The sequence below is a fragment of the Phacochoerus africanus genome, chromosome 6 (genome assembly GCF_016906955.1).
Source record: "Phacochoerus africanus isolate WHEZ1 chromosome 6, ROS_Pafr_v1, whole genome shotgun sequence".
Lineage (NCBI taxonomy): Eukaryota > Metazoa > Chordata > Mammalia > Artiodactyla > Suidae > Phacochoerus > Phacochoerus africanus.
In genome coordinates, this window is record NC_062549.1 from 68,812,764 (window position 1) to 68,831,889 (window position 19,126).

The 19,126-nt window shown below is 37.8% G+C and overlaps 1 protein-coding gene across 1 annotated transcript in view; it reads right to left on the bottom strand.

Moving 5' to 3' along the window:
* DNAJC5B (DnaJ heat shock protein family (Hsp40) member C5 beta) overlaps positions 1-19,126 on the bottom strand; it is an 81,171-nt gene that overhangs the window by 12,402 nt on the left and 49,643 nt on the right. The window contains exons 4-5 of the mRNA XM_047782963.1: positions 7,426-7,639; positions 4,737-4,908 (exon numbers count right to left, since the gene is read on the bottom strand). Of these exons, the coding sequence (XP_047638919.1) occupies positions 4,737-4,908; positions 7,426-7,639 (386 nt within the window). The remainder of the gene's footprint in view (positions 1-4,736; positions 4,909-7,425; positions 7,640-19,126) is intronic.

A 19,126-nucleotide genomic window follows, 5' to 3' on the forward strand; every position in this document is an offset into this window, starting at 1 on the left:
TTGGAAGATTCAGGACAGTAATGATGTCACTTCTTTTCAAACTGATCTACAAGCTTAATGCAGCTTCAGTTTTAAAAATAAGCAATATTTTTCTGTAGATTTAGACAATTTGATACTGAGATTTATATGGAGAGGCAAAGAAACTAGAATAGCCAAAACAACTTTTAAAAAGAACAAAATTGGAAGAATCACACTAGCTGATTTTAAGACTTACTTTAAAGCTGCAGAAGGCAAGGCAGTAGTGTGTTTCTGGTAAAGGGTTAGAAATATAGATCAAAATAAAACAGAAGGAGTTCCCGTCATGGCGCAGTGGTTAACGAACCCGACTAGAAACCCTGAGGTTGTGGGTTCAATTCATGGCATTGCCGTGAGCTGTGCTTGGATCCCGCATTGCTGTGGCTCTGGCATAGGCTGGTGGCTATGGCTCCGATTAGACCCCTAGCCTGGGAATCTCCATGTGCCGCGGGAGCGGCCCTAGAAAAAGACAAAAATACATAAATACATAAATAAATAAAACGGAATAGGGAGTCCATAAATAGAACCATAGAAATGTGGTCAATTGATTTTCAACAAAGATGCACAGAAAATTCTATGGAAAAAAGATAATTTTTTCAACAAATGGTGTTGAACAACCAACAATAAACCATGTTTGCATATATTGAACAAACAACCCATATGCAAAAAAGAAAAAAGTCTCAATCAGAACCTTACTACATCTTATGCAAAAATGAACTAAAAATGAGTTTAGACCTAAATGTTAAACGTAAAACTATAAAACCTTTTGGAAAACGTTGGAGAAAACCTTCATGGCTTAGGGTTAGGCTAAGAGTTCTTAGATTTGTTGTGAAAGACATGATCCATTTTAAAAAATAATAAATTTTTGATAAAAAATTTTGCTCTGCAAAGAAGCAATAAAAAATAACATGCAGGCATGATAACATTTTTTTGGTAAAACGAAGTCCCATAAATACTTACACAAAAATTTTAAAAACATTGTTATTTTTGGGGAGCTGGTGCTAGTGGGTTGGTGTGTCTTACCTTTGACTCTATACCCTCCTGTGGTGGTTGAACTTTTATGAGTATCTCTTATTTTCATACAAAGTCCCAAACCTCCCTACCATTGACAGCTTTCAATTGAAATTGGTCAGCAGTCTGCTGGAAAAGCTGTAGGGAGGCGAGGGTTGACCCAAGATTCCTTCCAACTTTAAAATCTTAAAGATTTTATGATTAGATCTAACATAAGATAATTTAAAATGTCTTAAGTGAGAAAATGTTTGCTATACTTTATTCAGTTTGAGAATCATTGAAATAAAGTACTCAAACCCCAGTGTCTTATCAGTCACTTCTAATGAACTAAAAATCTTGATTATGCTGCTTATCATCTGCCGTGAGTAGCATGATATTCAAGTGACTAATAGCCCCTTCCAAGTGTGTTTTCCTAAGCAACTTTAAGTGGGCCCCTTTCTTTTGCAGAACAGAAGAGACCACAGTCCATGAACTGGATCACAGTTCATAAAGCATAATCTTCACCTGGAATCTGCCTTTTCATCTTTATGAGTATTGATTTGCATTCATTTTACCTATAAACATGTAGTCTCTGAATTATAATAAAAAATTTGAAACTAACTAATGCACTTAACTGCAAATAAGGCATAAGTTCTCAGAATGAAAGAAGAGCTGAAGCAGTGCACAGTTAATGAAATTTAAGCTTCAGGTGCCTTTATCTGCTCAGATTTTTCTGAGGACCTCTTGGGGTCCTAGCAATGTATACATAGCTTTGTAGGTTTGCAAAAGATACTTTATCGCAACCAAACACTGTCTCTTTCCACTTTGTCCCTCCATTATGCTTTTCTTCTTGATGAGTAGTTACAGAAGAGGTATAGACGTTTTGAGGAGTCTGTAAAGGGAAATGGAGTTGGGGATATGTCTCAGTGGGGTGTGTTTCTGTGGTTTGCAGCAGCTCAGTATAATTATTGCTAGCCATACTGGCATAGGAATGGCTTTAGAGATAACTCCTATAGCTCCCTACCCTAATTTAATTGCCTAGGGAACATGAAGATCCACACCAGAGGTGTTATCACACATTATGAATGTGTCAGTGGGCTCTGATCCTGCAAGTATTGGGTAAGGGGCAACAAGGTTTAAAATATGCAGTAAAAAACTGGTCTATGGAAAAATTATCCCAAATTTTACATCTTATATATGACACAAACCAGATAGGAGTTTTGTTAAATTTGACAACAATCCCTAAAAGGTTTGACGACATTATCAATGAGTTGTAAAACTGAAACTTTTCTAATCTTCCAAAAATAAAAAACAAATTTTGAACGAACACGAAAGAGGAAATACAATTATTTTTCTGTTCTACCTACAGAAAATATTATGAAACTGTTATTAAGTGATGAGGCAATAAAAGAAAATACACCCAGAAAGCATATATTATAAAGGTGTGACAGGTAGTTAATTAAACTATTGCTATTTTCGTATTTTGTGATAGTTAAGATATTTATCAGTTTTTAAGCTTTGCAATTTTTTAATTTCTTTTTCATTCTAAAGAAATCTTCACTTTCATATCTGGTTTTGTATTTGTACTTTATATTCTTTTTCTTAAAAATGACAGCCCAAATTGTATAAGTTCCAGGCCCTAGAAAATCTGGATTAACTCTGCATAGGAGCTTTTATATATTTAAGAATAGGATAGAGCTTTTCCTTTTGGTTAAGACTAATAGGAATGTAATCAAATGGGATCCTGATTTACTTAGTCTGTAATCTGACCTCTGCAATGGAGCTGGTGACTCTGGGGTGTCAGAACTGAGAACAGTAAGAAGCACATAGATTTATCACCAGTGACTCTGCAGGAAGGAAACCTGGGTGGAATTTGGCACCGAGTGTGTATTTCTGTTCCAGAAAAGAAATCTTCTGCAAAGAAGGTCTGCTGAAATGACCTGGTGGAGCTTTTATCTAATTTAAAAAGGAAAGACTTTGAGGCTGTTCAGAGAAGTGTGAAACAATGGGTTTGAGATATCGGAGTTCAATTTACCTAGTTTTTTTTTCTCCCCACTCTCAAGGAAAAGTTAAGGTTGACACACAGTATGACAATGACAGTACTCTCCTATCTCACTGCGCCTTCCTTGCTTCTGTCTGTGACTGGACTGGGTTGATGGATGTTAGAGGAGATGGGGCCAGCGACCCCTGACATGATCTAGGAACAGTTTATCTCCCTCAAAAGAGCAGATGGGATGAATGCACTGGGTTCATCATTCTTAAATAAGTTATGCCAAGGTCACTGGCTCTTCCCAGAAGAGGAGTTTACACATATGTATCTCTGTTTAACCCATTTATGAGTAACAGCTTGCCTGTTCTTTTTGGTATGTATGTACCATTGTGAGATTTGTCCTTTTATATCCCAAATAAAGCAAGAGGAATTTGTAATTGTATTTTACTAGGAGTCTACAATTTGGCTCCAGGGGCAGTAATACAAAATAGTGAGAGCAAACCTCCTGTCTGTAGACTGGCCACACAGTGGTCCCCATAGGAAGGGATCACAAGTTGCAGGAAGATCCCTTCTGTCCTTTCTGACTTCCTAGAGCCCTAAAATTGGCTAAGACCAAGAATGATTCACATGATTGAAGACTCTTCCTTTAAGCTAGAGTCAGGAAGGTAATAACTGGTTATTACTTAGTATCACATTTGATAGGGAATTAAAAGTATGTGGAAGCCTTTAAACAGCCTCTGCTCTAATGTCATAGAATTTATGCTTCATTGTGATCAAAAGAATCAGAGTACAGTCCTGATTCTGACACAACAGTACATCGTCTGAATTATCAAGTAATTCTTTTATTTGGCTGTCCAGGCTCCTTTGCGACTTAGTGATAGTCTGTTATCTAGGATAATGATGCTTTCTGCAGGAGAAAATGACAGTAGGGTTATGACTGCAAGACAGAGAGGACATTGGCAGGTTTGACTCCAGTTTGAACAAAGTTATTTCCCAGAGAATATGAAGTATTCCTGGTGTCATGAATTCTGTGAGATTTTATCTTTCTTTATATTTTTCTTTATCATTGCTGGATAGAATGAACTTGATCAATCAAGTAATGTATCATGGCCATAAATACACATTGATAGGCATGTGGAAGTGGTTTAGCAAAGCAAACAGTCCTATTTCTATAGGACAGTATTCTTTATGCTGGTTTGAGGCTAGTGCTGAATGTGTGGATTTGGAAGGAAGCTCCATTTCCAGGGAAGAAAGACTATCCTCCCCCAGTTTTACCCGAAACTCTTCATCAAGTAATCAAAAAGAAGAAAAGTCAAGAGTTGCTGGCGTCTCATGATGTCCATTCCCGTCTATTTGAATAGAGACCCTAAAGTGGCAGGCTGAAATGCTTTTCCTGGGAGAAAGTTCTACCTTGGTTCTCCTACCACTGGGGATTCTCACCCAAATCTCCCTGAACCCACATCTCAGTCTCTTGTAATGAGACTGTGAATTGTACTGGCTTTGCTCTCTGATCAACATGCTTCATGACTTCTTTCTAACAATGTCAGATTCTGCTTTTCTCTGTGGCTGGTAAAGTTAACTGTCCTTTCATCCTCTCCCAAAGAGGTACCAAAGGTGAAAGTATGTGGAATTCCCCCATTTCGTTGTTATTTCTCACTTTAGTGATAACCATCACCCTAGAACCTGGTGCTTGGCCAGCCTATGTAGGGATACCTACTACTCTACTCTCATCTTACTCCACCTTGTTCCATGTCGGTCTTGATCTGCTCCTCAAGATCCTCTGTGGACACATAGAAGTCCTCTCCTGGCATCGATGATTTAGGCCGGCAGCGTCCACAACAGCAGTTGCAGCAGCAGCACAGACAGCAGCAAAAATAGCAGCCGGTCAAGAGGCCAATGATGACAAACAGAGTCTAGGAGAACAAAGGCAAAGCAAAACAAGGGTGAGTAGTAGTTGGGTGTGGGAAACCCCCAGCGTACATTCAAGACATGAAGACATCACAGGTCACCCCACAGACCACACAGTCACCCTTGTCTGTATTCCATGGAGGACTCTCTTAGTTTCCTTGGAAATACATGCCTCATAAAGTTTTGTCCAGTAAGTTAAGGCAGGAGTAAGTGACTTGCAGACGAAGTAATGAAGAATGACCTTTTTTTTTTTTTTGACATTTTCTTCTTGATTCTTAGGCCATGGTGATCATTATTAAGAGTAGAGCAATCAAAACAATAAGTGAACCAACAAACGTAACTCCTACAAGTCAGATGAGCTAATAACCAAGAGTGCTGAATCATTCTCATCAAAGAAGAACTATTGATAGCTCATCTTGCCACCCCCACATTCCTCTCAGTCACCCAGTCCAACAAGTTCCTTCTTTCTTTACCTACTTTTGTCCTTTCTTGCTTTTAATATTCCATTCCCGTATTTTTTCTTCTCTCTGAAATTTTCCTTTAATTCATATATTGTTTTATTCTTTAATTATTCTAACTAGATTGTTTGCCTATTGCAGAAATAACCTTGTCTCATCCTGCAGTGCCTAGTTCAGTACAAGACATAAGCAGGTGTCCATTATTTTAAAAATGCACATTTTTGAATTGGTACACTGATTCATATGTGCAGTGCATACTTAATACATCATCTCTACATGTCAGGCCACTCTAATGGGCACTGTGCAATTAGGCTCTGGCACAAGCAGAAGGGGAAGGAAGACTTTTTTTATAGCCTTTTTTTTTCCTTTTTTTGGCCATACCCATGGCATATGGAGGTTCCTGGGCCAGGGATGGAATCCTAGCCAGAGCTGTGACCTACGCCACAGCTGGAGCAACACTGATCCTTAACCTGCTGCACTGGGCTGGGGATAGAACTAGCGCCTCCACAGAGACAAGCCCCATCATTAGCCCCCTGTTCCACAGAGGGAACTCCTGTAGCCTTTTAAAAGAGCCACATCAGGAATTATTTTCTATAGCTCTTATACTACTGAACAGCTTCTGCTTGTCTGTATGAAGTTTGATCAATTTCGCCAACTTCCTGGGCAAGGAAACCTATTCTCCTTTTTACACAGGTAGGCACCAGTATGCATTCAGGTGTTAGTTTATAATTATCCAGAACTCCAGATGTACCTTCCCCTGGAAATAGTGTCATACCTGGAGGTTAGGTTCCCCAGCAAGCCCACAAAACCCTGTATTTTATGTGAACTTTCAATCTATCATCATAAATGACATTGGCAGTATGTATAGTCTTAGTCCAAGTTCCAAATCCTCCTGGCAGGAAATTGTCTCCCTCCCAAGTCTTCAACAATAAAGAAAGGGGGTTTCAGTGGAAATTGCAGTTATCCCCACAAAAAGGAATTCTGGGGACTGGAGAAGGCAAGTGAGGCTTTAGGTTATAAAACACTCTCTTCATGCTTATGTGCAAAAACATATGCCCTCTCATCCTGTGTATATAAAACTCTTCAATTTAGCAAGATTTATTTTAGTGGAAGAAAGTAGCAAAATAAATGCTGAACACAACACCTGCCTCTTTGGATATCTCTAGTTTCTTAAATTATTAATTACAACTCATGTAAGTTATTAATTATAACACATGTGAATGTGAATTCATATGATTTCCCCAAATGTGTAAACCATGAACTTATCACATGTATATATATAAACTGTCCAAAGATATGCTGGTGGACTATATATATGATTCATCTATAAATATACCTTTATTATAAGATAAGGATATTAATATTCATAAATAAACATAAACCATCATCAAACATACATGTACTAGGGATTCCTAAGAAATCACACAAAATTTACTGTCAAGAGTCAATTGTGATTGCACTGTCTTTAAAATGCTGCCTATTTCTTGACCAAATACTTTTTTTTCCTCTCTCCCTCTCTTTCTCTCTCCAACTCAGTGTCCTCCACTACTTAATTCTCACCTTTTCCCCCTCATTTCTTGCTCTACTACTCACAGCAGGCTCCAAGTGAGCCTGTGACATAATTAACACACATTCTCCCCAACATTGTGTTTGCTAATGTAGCCTATGCTATAGATAGGAAAGTACATGGCTAAATTTGTCCTATAATAGTTTTTAAGAAGTTGTCACACTAATAAATTATTTTTGGTTTTCAGCAATGAGTCAGTTCTTAATTAGTCATTATGGGGGTAGGGAGGGCAGTCAGAATTAATCTGAAGCTTCAAATTCAAATATAATTAACGTCTAGAAGTATTTAAAGTCATACTGTATTTTATAATTATCTGATGAGCTAAAGCAAAAACAATCCTTAAATAACACCTTTCAGTTGAAGCAATATCTCCTTTTATTTACAAGAGTTTAGTAATATACTAAGGCTAGGCTTTCTTTGAGATAGAGTCTAAAAGAGTGAATAATATCATGATCTTCCAGGAAATTGTTTTTGAGGGAAAAAAATATCCAATTCACCTTTGCCCACCAGCTTGATAGCATGAAGTAGGTATTAACATTTTCCTCTCCAAATTGCTCGGCCACATAGAGTCCCAGTGAGCCATACTTGTCGTATATGTTTCTCTTTGACATGTCAGTTAGTATGGTGTGGGCGTTGTTGATTTCTTTAAACTTTTCAGCAGCACCTGGGTCATCTGGATTCTTGTCTGGATGGTGTTTCAAGGCCAATTTTCTTTTAAAATTAAAAAAAAAGTAAGGAAAAGTGTTATTTGATAAAAATTATGATATTTTAGAGAGGCAGTATTCATTTGTACCTCCTTTATACATGCAAGTACCATGAAATGATGTTTCATGATAACGTTGATTTAACTAAGCAAGTTTTTGTTAAATGTTGTCTCTTATTTCTAATGTGCAAGTACAATAGTATCTTTTCTCCCCTCATGTCCTCAAGGAAATTCTCAGTAGTTGCATAGTTGTTGAGACTGAGGCATTTTGCTCTTGGCAGATAAGTGAAGTTTGTTTTTACCTGGAAGCTCATCAGTAGCTCACCTCATCATGCAGAGGCCTTTAAGAGTTCCAGCAACGGGACCAGTTTACCCCAAAATTCAATTTAGAACTGGAGGAATTTTCCAGAATTAACAAAATTTCACACCACATATTCTAAAATTTAAACGCAATTGTCAAAAAAAAAAAAAAATCTCTGACTTATACACCCTTGAATAAACCTTATGACCCTTTCACAAATCCTAACTCCCTTTTGTTTTTATGAATACTCTGACTTACCTTGTAATTCAGATGTGTCTTTGACCTCTTTTTGAATAGGTCTTCCCACTTTAAATAATCTGTAGAAATTCACTTGTGAGTACAAGGCCCTCTCTCCTCTGTGAGTCATAAAGCAATTGCAGAAGGGTATGAGTGCTGTGTTGCAGGGGTGTGTTGGGGGGGGGAAGGGGAGTGATTTGTGAGTATTACTTGTTCTTCAGTTATAATCAAGTATTTAGAAAACTGAAAATTAAGTGTGAAAATTAAGAACTGAGCTATGATAGCCAGGCTCTGGCTAGGGGCCCTTTCCCTCACTTCCTTCTGTAGATTGATTTGAATTGATTAAAGCCATGTTCAGTACTGAGTGTGTAGTATTTTTTCTCTACAAAGTCAATAAATTTTATGAATTTCTACTGGGAATTCCATGACTTATTCTCCTTACTGTGCTCATATGTAGGAATGCACCTTAAACTTTTGTTTATTTTTATTGTTTTATTTCATTTTAATGCAACAATAAAAAGCCGTAAGTTGAGGAAAAGTAAAGTATATCTTAAAAGCCAGTCTATATAATAAATGAAAAAAATCACACCTATTTTAGGAATTAAAGTGTTGCTGGTTAGGAAGTAGATGAGTAATAAAGCAGATTAGCATTGGGATGCTTAAAAAGTACCAAAAAAACTTAAAAGCGTAAATCATTGTGTAAAATCCATTCTAACTCTGAACTCAGAATAACAAAAAGAATAAAATGATGATGTTCATTTTAAATTTGTTTAACCAAAACATTTTTATCCTTTGAGAGATGTTTGTGCTATCTACAATTGTTATTAAAGACATGTTCTTTTATGTGCAAAATTTGCAATGAAATCTTGTGCTAAAGACACAAAATGCATATTTTGTCATTCTAAAAAACATTTATAATGTCTGCTACATGCTAGTACTATTGGAAGCATGTTATAAATATTAATTCATTAATCTTCACCGTAAGTCTATGATATTGGTATTATAATAATCCCATTTTACAGATGAGGAAGTTTAGCCACTGAGAAGTTAAGTAACTTGCCCAATGTCATACTTATAATAGTGAGAGCCAGGATCTGAACATAGACAATCTAACCTGGAGCGCTAAGCTGCTTCCTGCATATTTTTGAGTTAAAAATATAAGGCACAAAAATGTTAATAAGATAGTGTAAAGACCTTGGCTTTGGTCTGGATGGTATGGGAAGCGACTGGGGTGTTTGGAGAAGAAAAGTATTATGATCTGACTTTAGTTTTCAAAGGCTCACTCAGTCTTGTAGAGGACAAAGGCAAAAGTAAGAGATTCTTTTAGGGGAAGTTCATAGTGGTTTGGACCAGTGTGGTAATAGATGGTTAGTTAGAAGTGATTGGATTCTGGATATATATTGAGGTCTAGCTGGTGACAAAGAGGAAAACAGGGATGGCAATAAAGTTTTGGCCTGAGCAACTGGAATTTTGGAGTTTCTATTTAATGAGTTGGCAAGAGATTTTTTTCTTTTTTGGTAGTAGGGAATAGTTTGCTAGGATTTAGAGTTTTATTTTGGACACCTTTGAGGTACCTATTAGACTCACAAGTGTGATGGAGGTAGACAGATATATGAGCCTTGAGTGCAGACAAGAATTACTCTGGGAGATGTTCATCTGGGAATTCTTAGCAGGTGGATGGTGTCTAGGGCCATTGAACTTGAAAAGATTCCCAAGTGAGTACATCTAAGATAAGTCCAAGGACTGAACTTTCGGAAAGAAGGACCTACGAAGGAGATGAAAGACAGACCAGTGATGCAGAAGGAAAAATCTGGAGAATATGGAATCTTGGGATCCAAGCAAACGAAGTATTTCAAGGAAGAGAGTGGTCACCTGTGTAGATGTCATTGACAGGTCATGTACAAATGAGGACTAAGACGTTATCTCTGGGTTTAGTGATAGAGAAATCTTTAGTGACCTTAACACATGCACACGTGCGAATGTGCACACACACATGCATACATGCTTGTACACACACAGGTAGTTGTGTATATGTCTTTATATAGGGAAAATAAAGCAGAAAAATAAGTAGAAATAAAGAGAAAATGAAAGGTTGTAACAGCAGCTGTGATCATAGATGGTTCATAGGTGATTCTTTGTTTTTTCTTGTTATAAGAAGATACACTTATTATTTGTGTATTTTCCTTTTCTAAGCATTTCTAAGCTCTAGATACAAATTTTATGCTCTTTTAATAACTGAAAGTTTAGAGTTTGTTCCCTTAAATGACCCAGTACCAAATTAGAGAGGGGAAGAAGGAAGAAAGAAGTCCTCAAACTTTAATAAATACATCATCATCAAAAAGCCTAAAGTGAATTTTTTAAACACATTAATTATAAGGGCTCAGTCTTCCTGGAATTCTCACTCTGTGCCCTGGAATAAAATTGCAGCATTTTCCCCTTCTGCTTTCAGAAATCATGTCCAGGCCAACCAAATGCAAGGCTGTTACTTCTCCCCTGAAAGAAAAAAAAAATCCCTGGAAAATGCCTCTTTATTTCTAGGCTTCAGTTGTAGAACTGATGCACACTGTCCAAGACCTAGCCAGAGGAGTCTGCCATATTTTAAGCAGCTTGGATCTTTGTCAGCTCACAAGGGCAGATGCACTCACTCATTTATCACATGCCTCTAACAATGGAGTTGGCAAGTTCAGAGAGGCTGGAGCACCTCCATTTGTATCAAATCCAATTCCTGGTCGTCAGCAGCATTTTGACTCCTCTTGGCACAGATGCTCTTGGCTCTGAGGAATCCTCAGGAAATATGGCCAGCAGAGGCAGCTGCCAAAGTTACACAATTCTTCAAAGAGGTAATTGATCGATCACCCCACCCCCTTGGGTATTATCTATACAGCAGGAAAACACATATGAATTTTAGGGTGAAAGGAGAGGTGCTTGGAGTACATTCAAATGTAACATTGCCTATTCATTTTAAAGATCTTTCTTACAATTTCTCATTTTATACCTAAAAGTGATGTAATGTTCAACCAGAATATAAGTCTTTAATTCCAAATCTCTCTATACTCTTAGCCACTGTTAATCTGGTATGGCTCTAACTAATATTAGAAATAGCATCAGTGCCTCTGATTTCCACTTCAGAATCCAGTGACAACTGTCAACTGAAGTGCATAGTGAATTCAGTGAGTGGCAGATAATGTAAACATGGATTTATAGTTATAATTACCAAGACTCCTAAGATCTACCTATTTCGAGGCAGTGGAATAATTCCAGCAATTGTAATGCCCAGTTCTCTTCCTCTACCATGTAACACTCAGGTGAGATTTACTTACCAGTCTGCGAATCACCTAAGACCCAATTCTGACCATGTTGCCCCAGCTCACAGCCAGATCTATCTCCATGGTGTTGGAATGCCAGAGGAGACCTTCTTTGTAAAGGCTGGCCCCTGAGCTTCAGGGAGTTAAGTTCCACTGTGGCACAGCTGTGTTTGTAGCCCCCTTATCCCACTCAGCACATTTTTAGCTGCCTTTTCCAATTACCTTCTGTTGCTTGCCATTTTGGAGATTTCCCCATTGCTCTGTGACTTTCTACTAAACTCCCTCAGCCACAAAATTTATTGCCCCCTCCATGTCCCAAAAGAAAGTAGAAGTGGGAAGGTAAGGCATTCCTACATCTAGAACCTTTAAAACTGCCCTAATGGCCGAACCAGCATCATATACAGCAAAGGTAGCCCTCCGCACCCACCCCCCCCCCCACAAAGACAGGAAAAGAAAAACCTGATCTCATATTAGATATAGACTATTATTTCTAGGGGAAAAAATGGCTGTAATGGGAAGGAGCCTGGTGGTAGCTAGGAAAATGAACTTCAGGTGAAAACAAACTCTAGCTAAGTACTTCAGATATATGGCATGTATTGCAAACATGAAACTTGATATATGTCTTCATAGGGGAGGATCAGTGGAACTCGTGCCCCCTTGCACTCAGGCAACACCCAGGTGAAATATAAGAAACCAGTACACGGGTTCCAATGCACATCTCCCTGACGTTCAGTATCGACAGGCATTTTAATGCTTGACAGTCTGATGGTTTGTGTGTGTGTGTGTCAGTCTGTCTCTTTTTGTGTTTAATTTGCATTTTCTCGATTACAGCCTGATATATATGTTGTTTGGATATCCTCTATTTAAGTGCATGTTGATCATTTACCAGTTTTTAGTTTGATTGTTCAATTTGTAGGATTTAAAAAATATGTATAGTATTCTATGTATGAATCCTTTGTCAGTTTTATGTATTACATATATATTCTCCATTTCTAGGGCCTTTTTGTTGTTGTTAGCTTCTGTATGGAATCTTTTGAAGAACAGAAATTCTTAATTTTCATTAATTGAATGAATCTTTTCCTGAATTGGGGAAGATCCTGTCCTATAAACTCTTTTAATTCTAAAATCTTTATAGATTTGCCTTTCATGTGGGAGTCAATGATCCATTGGTTGTTGATATTTTTAGTGTAGTAGAAAGTATACATACAGTCTTACTTTTAAAATATGAGTATCTAATTATCCTAGCACCAGGAGTTCTCTTGTGCTGTAGCTGGTTAAGGATCCGGTGTTGTCACTGCCGCAGCTAGGGTGGCTTCTATAATGCAGGTTTCATCCCCGGCCCATATGCTTCCATATGCTGCAGGCGCAGCCAAAAAAAAAGAGGAGGTGCTGAGGAGCAAAATCATGTAACTTGTAGAACATTGCAAAGGCTTTAGCTCTTGCTCTGGTGTGGGGGAGGGGAGGGGGAGTTATTGCATAGTTTCAAGGAAAGACGTGACAGGCAATTGTCCTAGCACCATTTGTTAAAAAGATAAAATCCTTTTTCTATGTTTTAGGCTCTCTATTCTGCTTCATTAGTTAATGTGACTACTTCTAGGCTAGTAACAGTCTTAAATATGATACTGTTAAATTGTCTTAGTATCTTAAACAAGTTCTCCTGTATTATTGTTCTTCAGAAGTTCTATAGCTCTTTTGGACCCTCTACATTTCCACACAAATTTTAGAATTAGCTTACACACACACACACACACACACACACACACACACACAATTGGGATTTTCATTGCATTTGCATTTGACTGTAGATTAATTTGGAGATTGACATTGTAGATATACTTAGAACTCAAAGTTTATCATTTTACCATATAGGTTCTGCATATATTTTATGAGATTTATTTCTAGGAACTTAACTTTTTGTGTGGTTTTAATATTACAATGCTTTTCTTAATTTATTATAGATATAAAAGATTTTTAATATATTTTTATCCTACAAATTTCCTGCTTAGGAAATTTTTCTGAGCTTTCATTTATTAATTTTACTAAATTATAGGTTCTTTGGCATTTTCTTCATATATAATCTGAAAATAATGCTTGCTTTTTTCATTTCAGTTCTTATATATCATGTACATTTTCCCTGTCTTACTGTCCTGGCTAAGACTTCCAGTATGATGTTAAGTAAGAATGACTAAAGCAGGCATCCTTCTCTCCTTATTCTCTTACTAATTCACTGAAAGTGACTGAATGTTGAATTGTATTAAATGCCTTTTCTGCATCTGTTGAGGAGATTTTTTTTCTTTTAGTCTGTTGGTGTGGTTGATTTCTTAATGTTAAATGAAGCTCATGTTCCTGGGATAAACTCAATTTAATTGTGTATTTTTTTATTTATTGCTGGACTCAATTTTCTAACATGTGCATTTAATTCTACAAATTTCCCTCTAAGTACTATACATTCCACAAATTTTAATATCAAACATTCAGTTCTAGGTATTTCCTAATTTTAGTTATGGTTTATTTTACCCATGAGTTATTTTAAATTGTGCCTCCTGATTTTCAAACATATGGAAATTTTCTTGCTATCTTTTTATTTTTGCTCCCTAGCTTATTGCATTGCAGTGAGAGAGCATATTCTATATAAGCCCTTCAAAATTTGAGATTTGCTTTATGTCTCATTATATGCTCAATTTTTATAAATGTTCCATGTATACTTTAAAGAATGTTTATTCTGTCCTTGTTGGGTGCTTTGTTCATATATAAGATCAGTAAATTTCCGTTGCTTTTTTTGTTTTGGTTAAAATCTCCCACTGTGACTGTAGGTTTGCATATTTCTCCTTTATAGTTCTGTCATTTTTTTGCTTTCTTTGGTTTAGGCCTTTTTTTTTTTTTTTTTGGCATTTTTGGGCTGCTCTCATGGCATATGGAGGTTCCCAGGCTAGGGGTCTAATCGGAGCTGTAGCCGCCGGCCTACGCCAGAGCCACAGCAACCGTGGGATCCGAGCCACGTCTGCAACCTGCACCACAGCTCATGACAACGCTGGATCCTTAACCCACTGAGCAAGGCCAGGGATCGAACCTAGTCGGATTCATTAACCACTGCGCCACGATGGGAACTCCCTAGGTCATGTTCTTTAGAAGCATACAATTTCACAACTGTTATATTCCTGGTAAGTTATATGCCTCTTTGCCCTAGTAATATTTTGTCTTTACTTTGATATTAACAAAGCTACACTAGATTTTTTTTATTAGACTAATTAATACATAGAGTATATTTTTCTCTTTTATTTTCAAATTTTCTGTGTCCTTTTATATATTAGATATGTCTTTTGTAAACATCATATAGTTTGGGTTTTTTTTTTTATTCACAGTGACTGAGAGTCTTTTTCTTTCAATTGAAGCATTACACTTTTTTTTTTTCTTTTTAGGGCCACATGTGCAGTATATGAAAGTTCTCAGGCTAGGGGTTGAATTGGAGCTACAGCTGCTGACCACAGCCACCGCCACGCCAGATCCAAGCCACATCTGTGATCTACACAACAGCTCACGGCAGCCCCAAATATTTAACCCACTGAGCAAGGCCAGGGATTGAACCCGCATCCTCAAAAGGTACTAGTTGTGTTCATTACCTCTGAGCCACAGCTGGAACTCCTCTATATTTATTTTTAATTTAGTTTTTGATGTATTTCAGGTTAAATCTATGACTTCATTATATTCTTTTGTCCCATCTACAATACATTTCTTTCTTCTCCTTTCCTGGCTTTTGCTAGTTGATTATTTTTCATTATTCTACTTTTTTTTCCCTCTAATGCTTTGGAAAATCCACTTTCTGTTATTATTTCTTTTGGGGTTCTCCTAGAGATTAGAAAATCTTTAACTTATCAAAGTGTAATATCAATGTACTTTTGTCTTCCTCCAAGACAATATAAAAATCTTAGACTACTAACACAACTAGTCCCTCCCAACTTCTGCTGTTCATAGTATATTCTTTAATTCTCTAATCTTTTAATCCCTCAAGAATTGTTATTTAATACAATTAGTATACAGTTGTCCCTTGGTATCTATGGGAAATCAATTCTCAGACCCTCTGTGTGTACCCAGATATGTGGATGCTCAAGTCTCATAGCTAGCTCTTCATATCCATGGCTCCACATTTGCAGATTCAACCAATCACAGATCATGTAGTACCATGGTATATATTGGGGGAAAAAAACCCACATATAGGTGGACCCATGCAATTCAAACCCATGTTGTTCAAGGGTCAACTCTATGATGATATTTCATACAATTAGTATTTGTGAACATTTACTCACATATTTTCTAATTTTGTTGCCATTAGTTATTCCCTGCATCTCTAACTATCCATCAGCATCATTTTCCTACTGTGAACGCTCTTTAGTATCTCTGTTAGTATAGATCTGCTGCTGATTAATTCTTACAGTTTTTGTTTAGCTTAAAAATGTCTTCAGGAGTTCCCGTCTTGGTTCAGTGGTTAACGAATCCGACTAGGAACCATGAGGTTGCGGGTTCGATCCCTGGCCTTGCTTAGTGGGTTGGAGATCCAGCATTGCTGTGAGCTGTGGTGTAGGTTGCAGACGCAGCTCAGGTCCCACGTTGCTGTGGCTCTGGCATAGGCCGGTGGCTGCAGCTCTGATTCGACCCCTAGCCTGGGAACCTCCATATGCTGCGGGATTGGCCCAAGAAATTGCAAAAAGACAAAAAAAAAAAAAGTCTTCATTTCATTTTCCTTTTTTAATGCTATTTTCTCTGGATATAGAATTGTAGACTATCAGTTATCTTCTTTCATCCATATTTCTGTTCATTGTTTTCTGAATTTTATCATCTCTGTTGAAAAATCTGCTGTAAGCCTAATTTTTGTTCTTTGAAGGTAATTGTCACTTTTTTTCTGGTTTCTGTAGAAGCTTTCCATCTTTTTTTTCAGCATTTTTTTCTCTGTGATGGGCTTAAATCACTACCTATAGTGATTTATTTTTATTTATTCTGCTTGGTTTTTATTGGGCTTCTGGTATATATGAATTGATAACATTCATGAGCCTGGAAAAGTCACATACATTATGTTTTCAAATAGTTTTCTCCTCCTTCTCTTTCTACTCTTTCAGACTCCAGTTGCACAATGTTAAGACCTTCTTCATGGATCCTCTATGTATTTTATTTTCTTGCATTGTTTTTTGTCTTCTTGTAATTGTTTCTCATTATTTTCTTCTGGTCTATGATTCAGTCAGCTCTCTAATCTGTTAAAACTTAGCTCTGAGTTCTTGAATTTGGTTGTTGTAATTTTTAGTTGCAAAATGTATCTGTTCATTTAAAACATCAGGAATGTCCCTTTTCATAATTTTCAGTTCTCTATGAAAATTCCCAATCCTGTATTTTATCTTCTTGATCATAGATATTTTAATGTCTGTATCTGATAACTCTAATACCTAATTTTCCAGAGTTCTGTTTCTGTTGTCTCATTTCTGCTGATTCTTGTTCATTATTGTCTTGTCTTGTGTCCTCGATTTTCTCTGTGTGCCAGATATTTAAAACTTCTAAAGAATAATTGAAGGACTGAGAACATGTTTACCAGGAAGAATTTTTATTTCCTACTTTCAGATGTCTGGAGGCACTTAAACAAAACTGGTATCATCCGGTATTAGGAATTGAGATTTTCTCAGTCACTCAGATGGTTCAAAGTTCAGTTATAGTCCATACAAGACTGGTCTCTCAGTTATCTATTTCTGTGTAACAAGTTACAATAAAATTTAGTATTAAAACAATCTTTTTAATTTATTTGCCTATAATGTTGTGATTGGGTAGAACTTTGTGGGGATAGTTTTCTGCTCTGTTTGGTTTTGACCAGGACTCCTCAGCTGGAGCTAAGGATCTGCTTCCAGGATAGGTTCACTGACCTGCTGGTAAGTTGGTGCTGGTCGGGACTCTGTTCTCCTCCACGTGGCTTCTCCATGTGGTTAGGTGAGAGGCCTTACAACGTGATGGTCTCAGGGAAGTCATATTTCTCAAATGTTATCAAAAGTAGTTTGCAAAAGTAGCAGCTGCTAGGCCTTTTCAAGATTTAGGTTAAATATCCCTTCTGCCACATTCTCTTAGTTAAATCAGGCCAGAAAGCCAGCCCAGATTCAAGAGGGTGCACCGGGATATGAACACCAGGGGATGTCGTTTCTGGAGGACTGCCAAAGTAAGTGTCAACCACGGACGGTTTGTTCCATTTTGCCCTTTCTCCTGGGGTGCAGTGCTTTGAGGTCTAAATAAAATTGCACCATTTTCATTCTTGTTAGTCCAGGGTCCAGGTTTTCCCCCCTTCTCTGAGTCCTCCTCAGCCTCTCAGCTTCTCTTGTTCCTCACCATGCTTAGCCTCTCAGCTTCTCTTGTTCTTTGATCATGACCTAGTCAGCAGTAATTCTTTACTCTCAAATGCTTTTAAGACGTGCACATATAAATATAATTTTCCTTTCAGTTTTTCTAGTTCTCAACAGGAGAGAGAACTGGTATGAGTGGTCTAGCCAGTGATAACCAGAAACATCTGATTCAGAAATTCCTGGTTATCTTTCATGTTGTATTCTCTTTGTTCAACTCTATGTTAATTCCACAAAGAGCTTTTTGTCACTGTTATATAAGTGAGCCAAAGAGTGCCTCTGTGTACTGACCTCTAATTTGTTTATTTCTTTACTGCAGGCTGAGACCCATTAGCTCAAAAGCCCGCCAGTGCCAAACTCAAATTTTCACACCTTCAGTTATTTTTTAATAATAACCCAAACAAGCAGATTGTTAGCCATTTAGAGCCTTTCCGCTTTATATATCTGCAAGACTCACCCCACATCTGCTGGCCATTGGTAAGCAAGAGCCTGTGGTTCTAAGACTGCAAGCTGCTATGGCCCGTTGGAACTCTCTGGCTCAGAGACTCCCCACCGTGCTTCTGAGTAACAGCACTTAGATACGTAAGCCCCCTTTCCACCTCTGTCTTGCCTGGGTGCTCACTTGCCCCCTTCCCTTTATGATGGTAACCCCCACGTCATGGGGCTCTGGATGGGCTCCTGCCTTGAGGGACTTCCCCTCTTATGCAACCCTGTTTAAGCCCTGTCCAGTACACCTTGTTGTGTGTTATTGGCTCTTATCGTGGTCTCTTTTCCTTTGATCAGCCCCCAAATCTCTCAAACCTTCACAGCTATTTTGTACACTTCTACTCGATTCAGTTTTCCTCCTCACAAGACACTTTACTACAGTAAGCTTTTGAGTGGGACACAAGGAAGCAGGAGCCCCTGGGCCAAGGTTAGTGTAGAGTCTAGGGACAGAATAGCAAGGTCGGGGCCCCATGACTTCAAACTGCAAATAATGATGCCAGTAGTAGCCCTGCTGTGTAATTATTTCTGAAACACCTGCTGCTGTAGTATCTAATTCAAGTATTTTGACTACCAAGTCCTCACCCAGGGCCCTGTGAGGGCCACGTTACACGTCCTAAGATTTCCTCACATTTGGAGGTGGAACATCTGAGCAGCTCACCCCAGCAACTGTTACTGTTTTTTCCAGTTGTCTAGGATCCACAGTCGCATTCATGGTTCAAGACAGACTGCATGAGATAACAAGGGGAACCTTAAGTGACGAGAGACATCTGTTTCAGAGAATGTTTTTCTTCTTAAAGAACC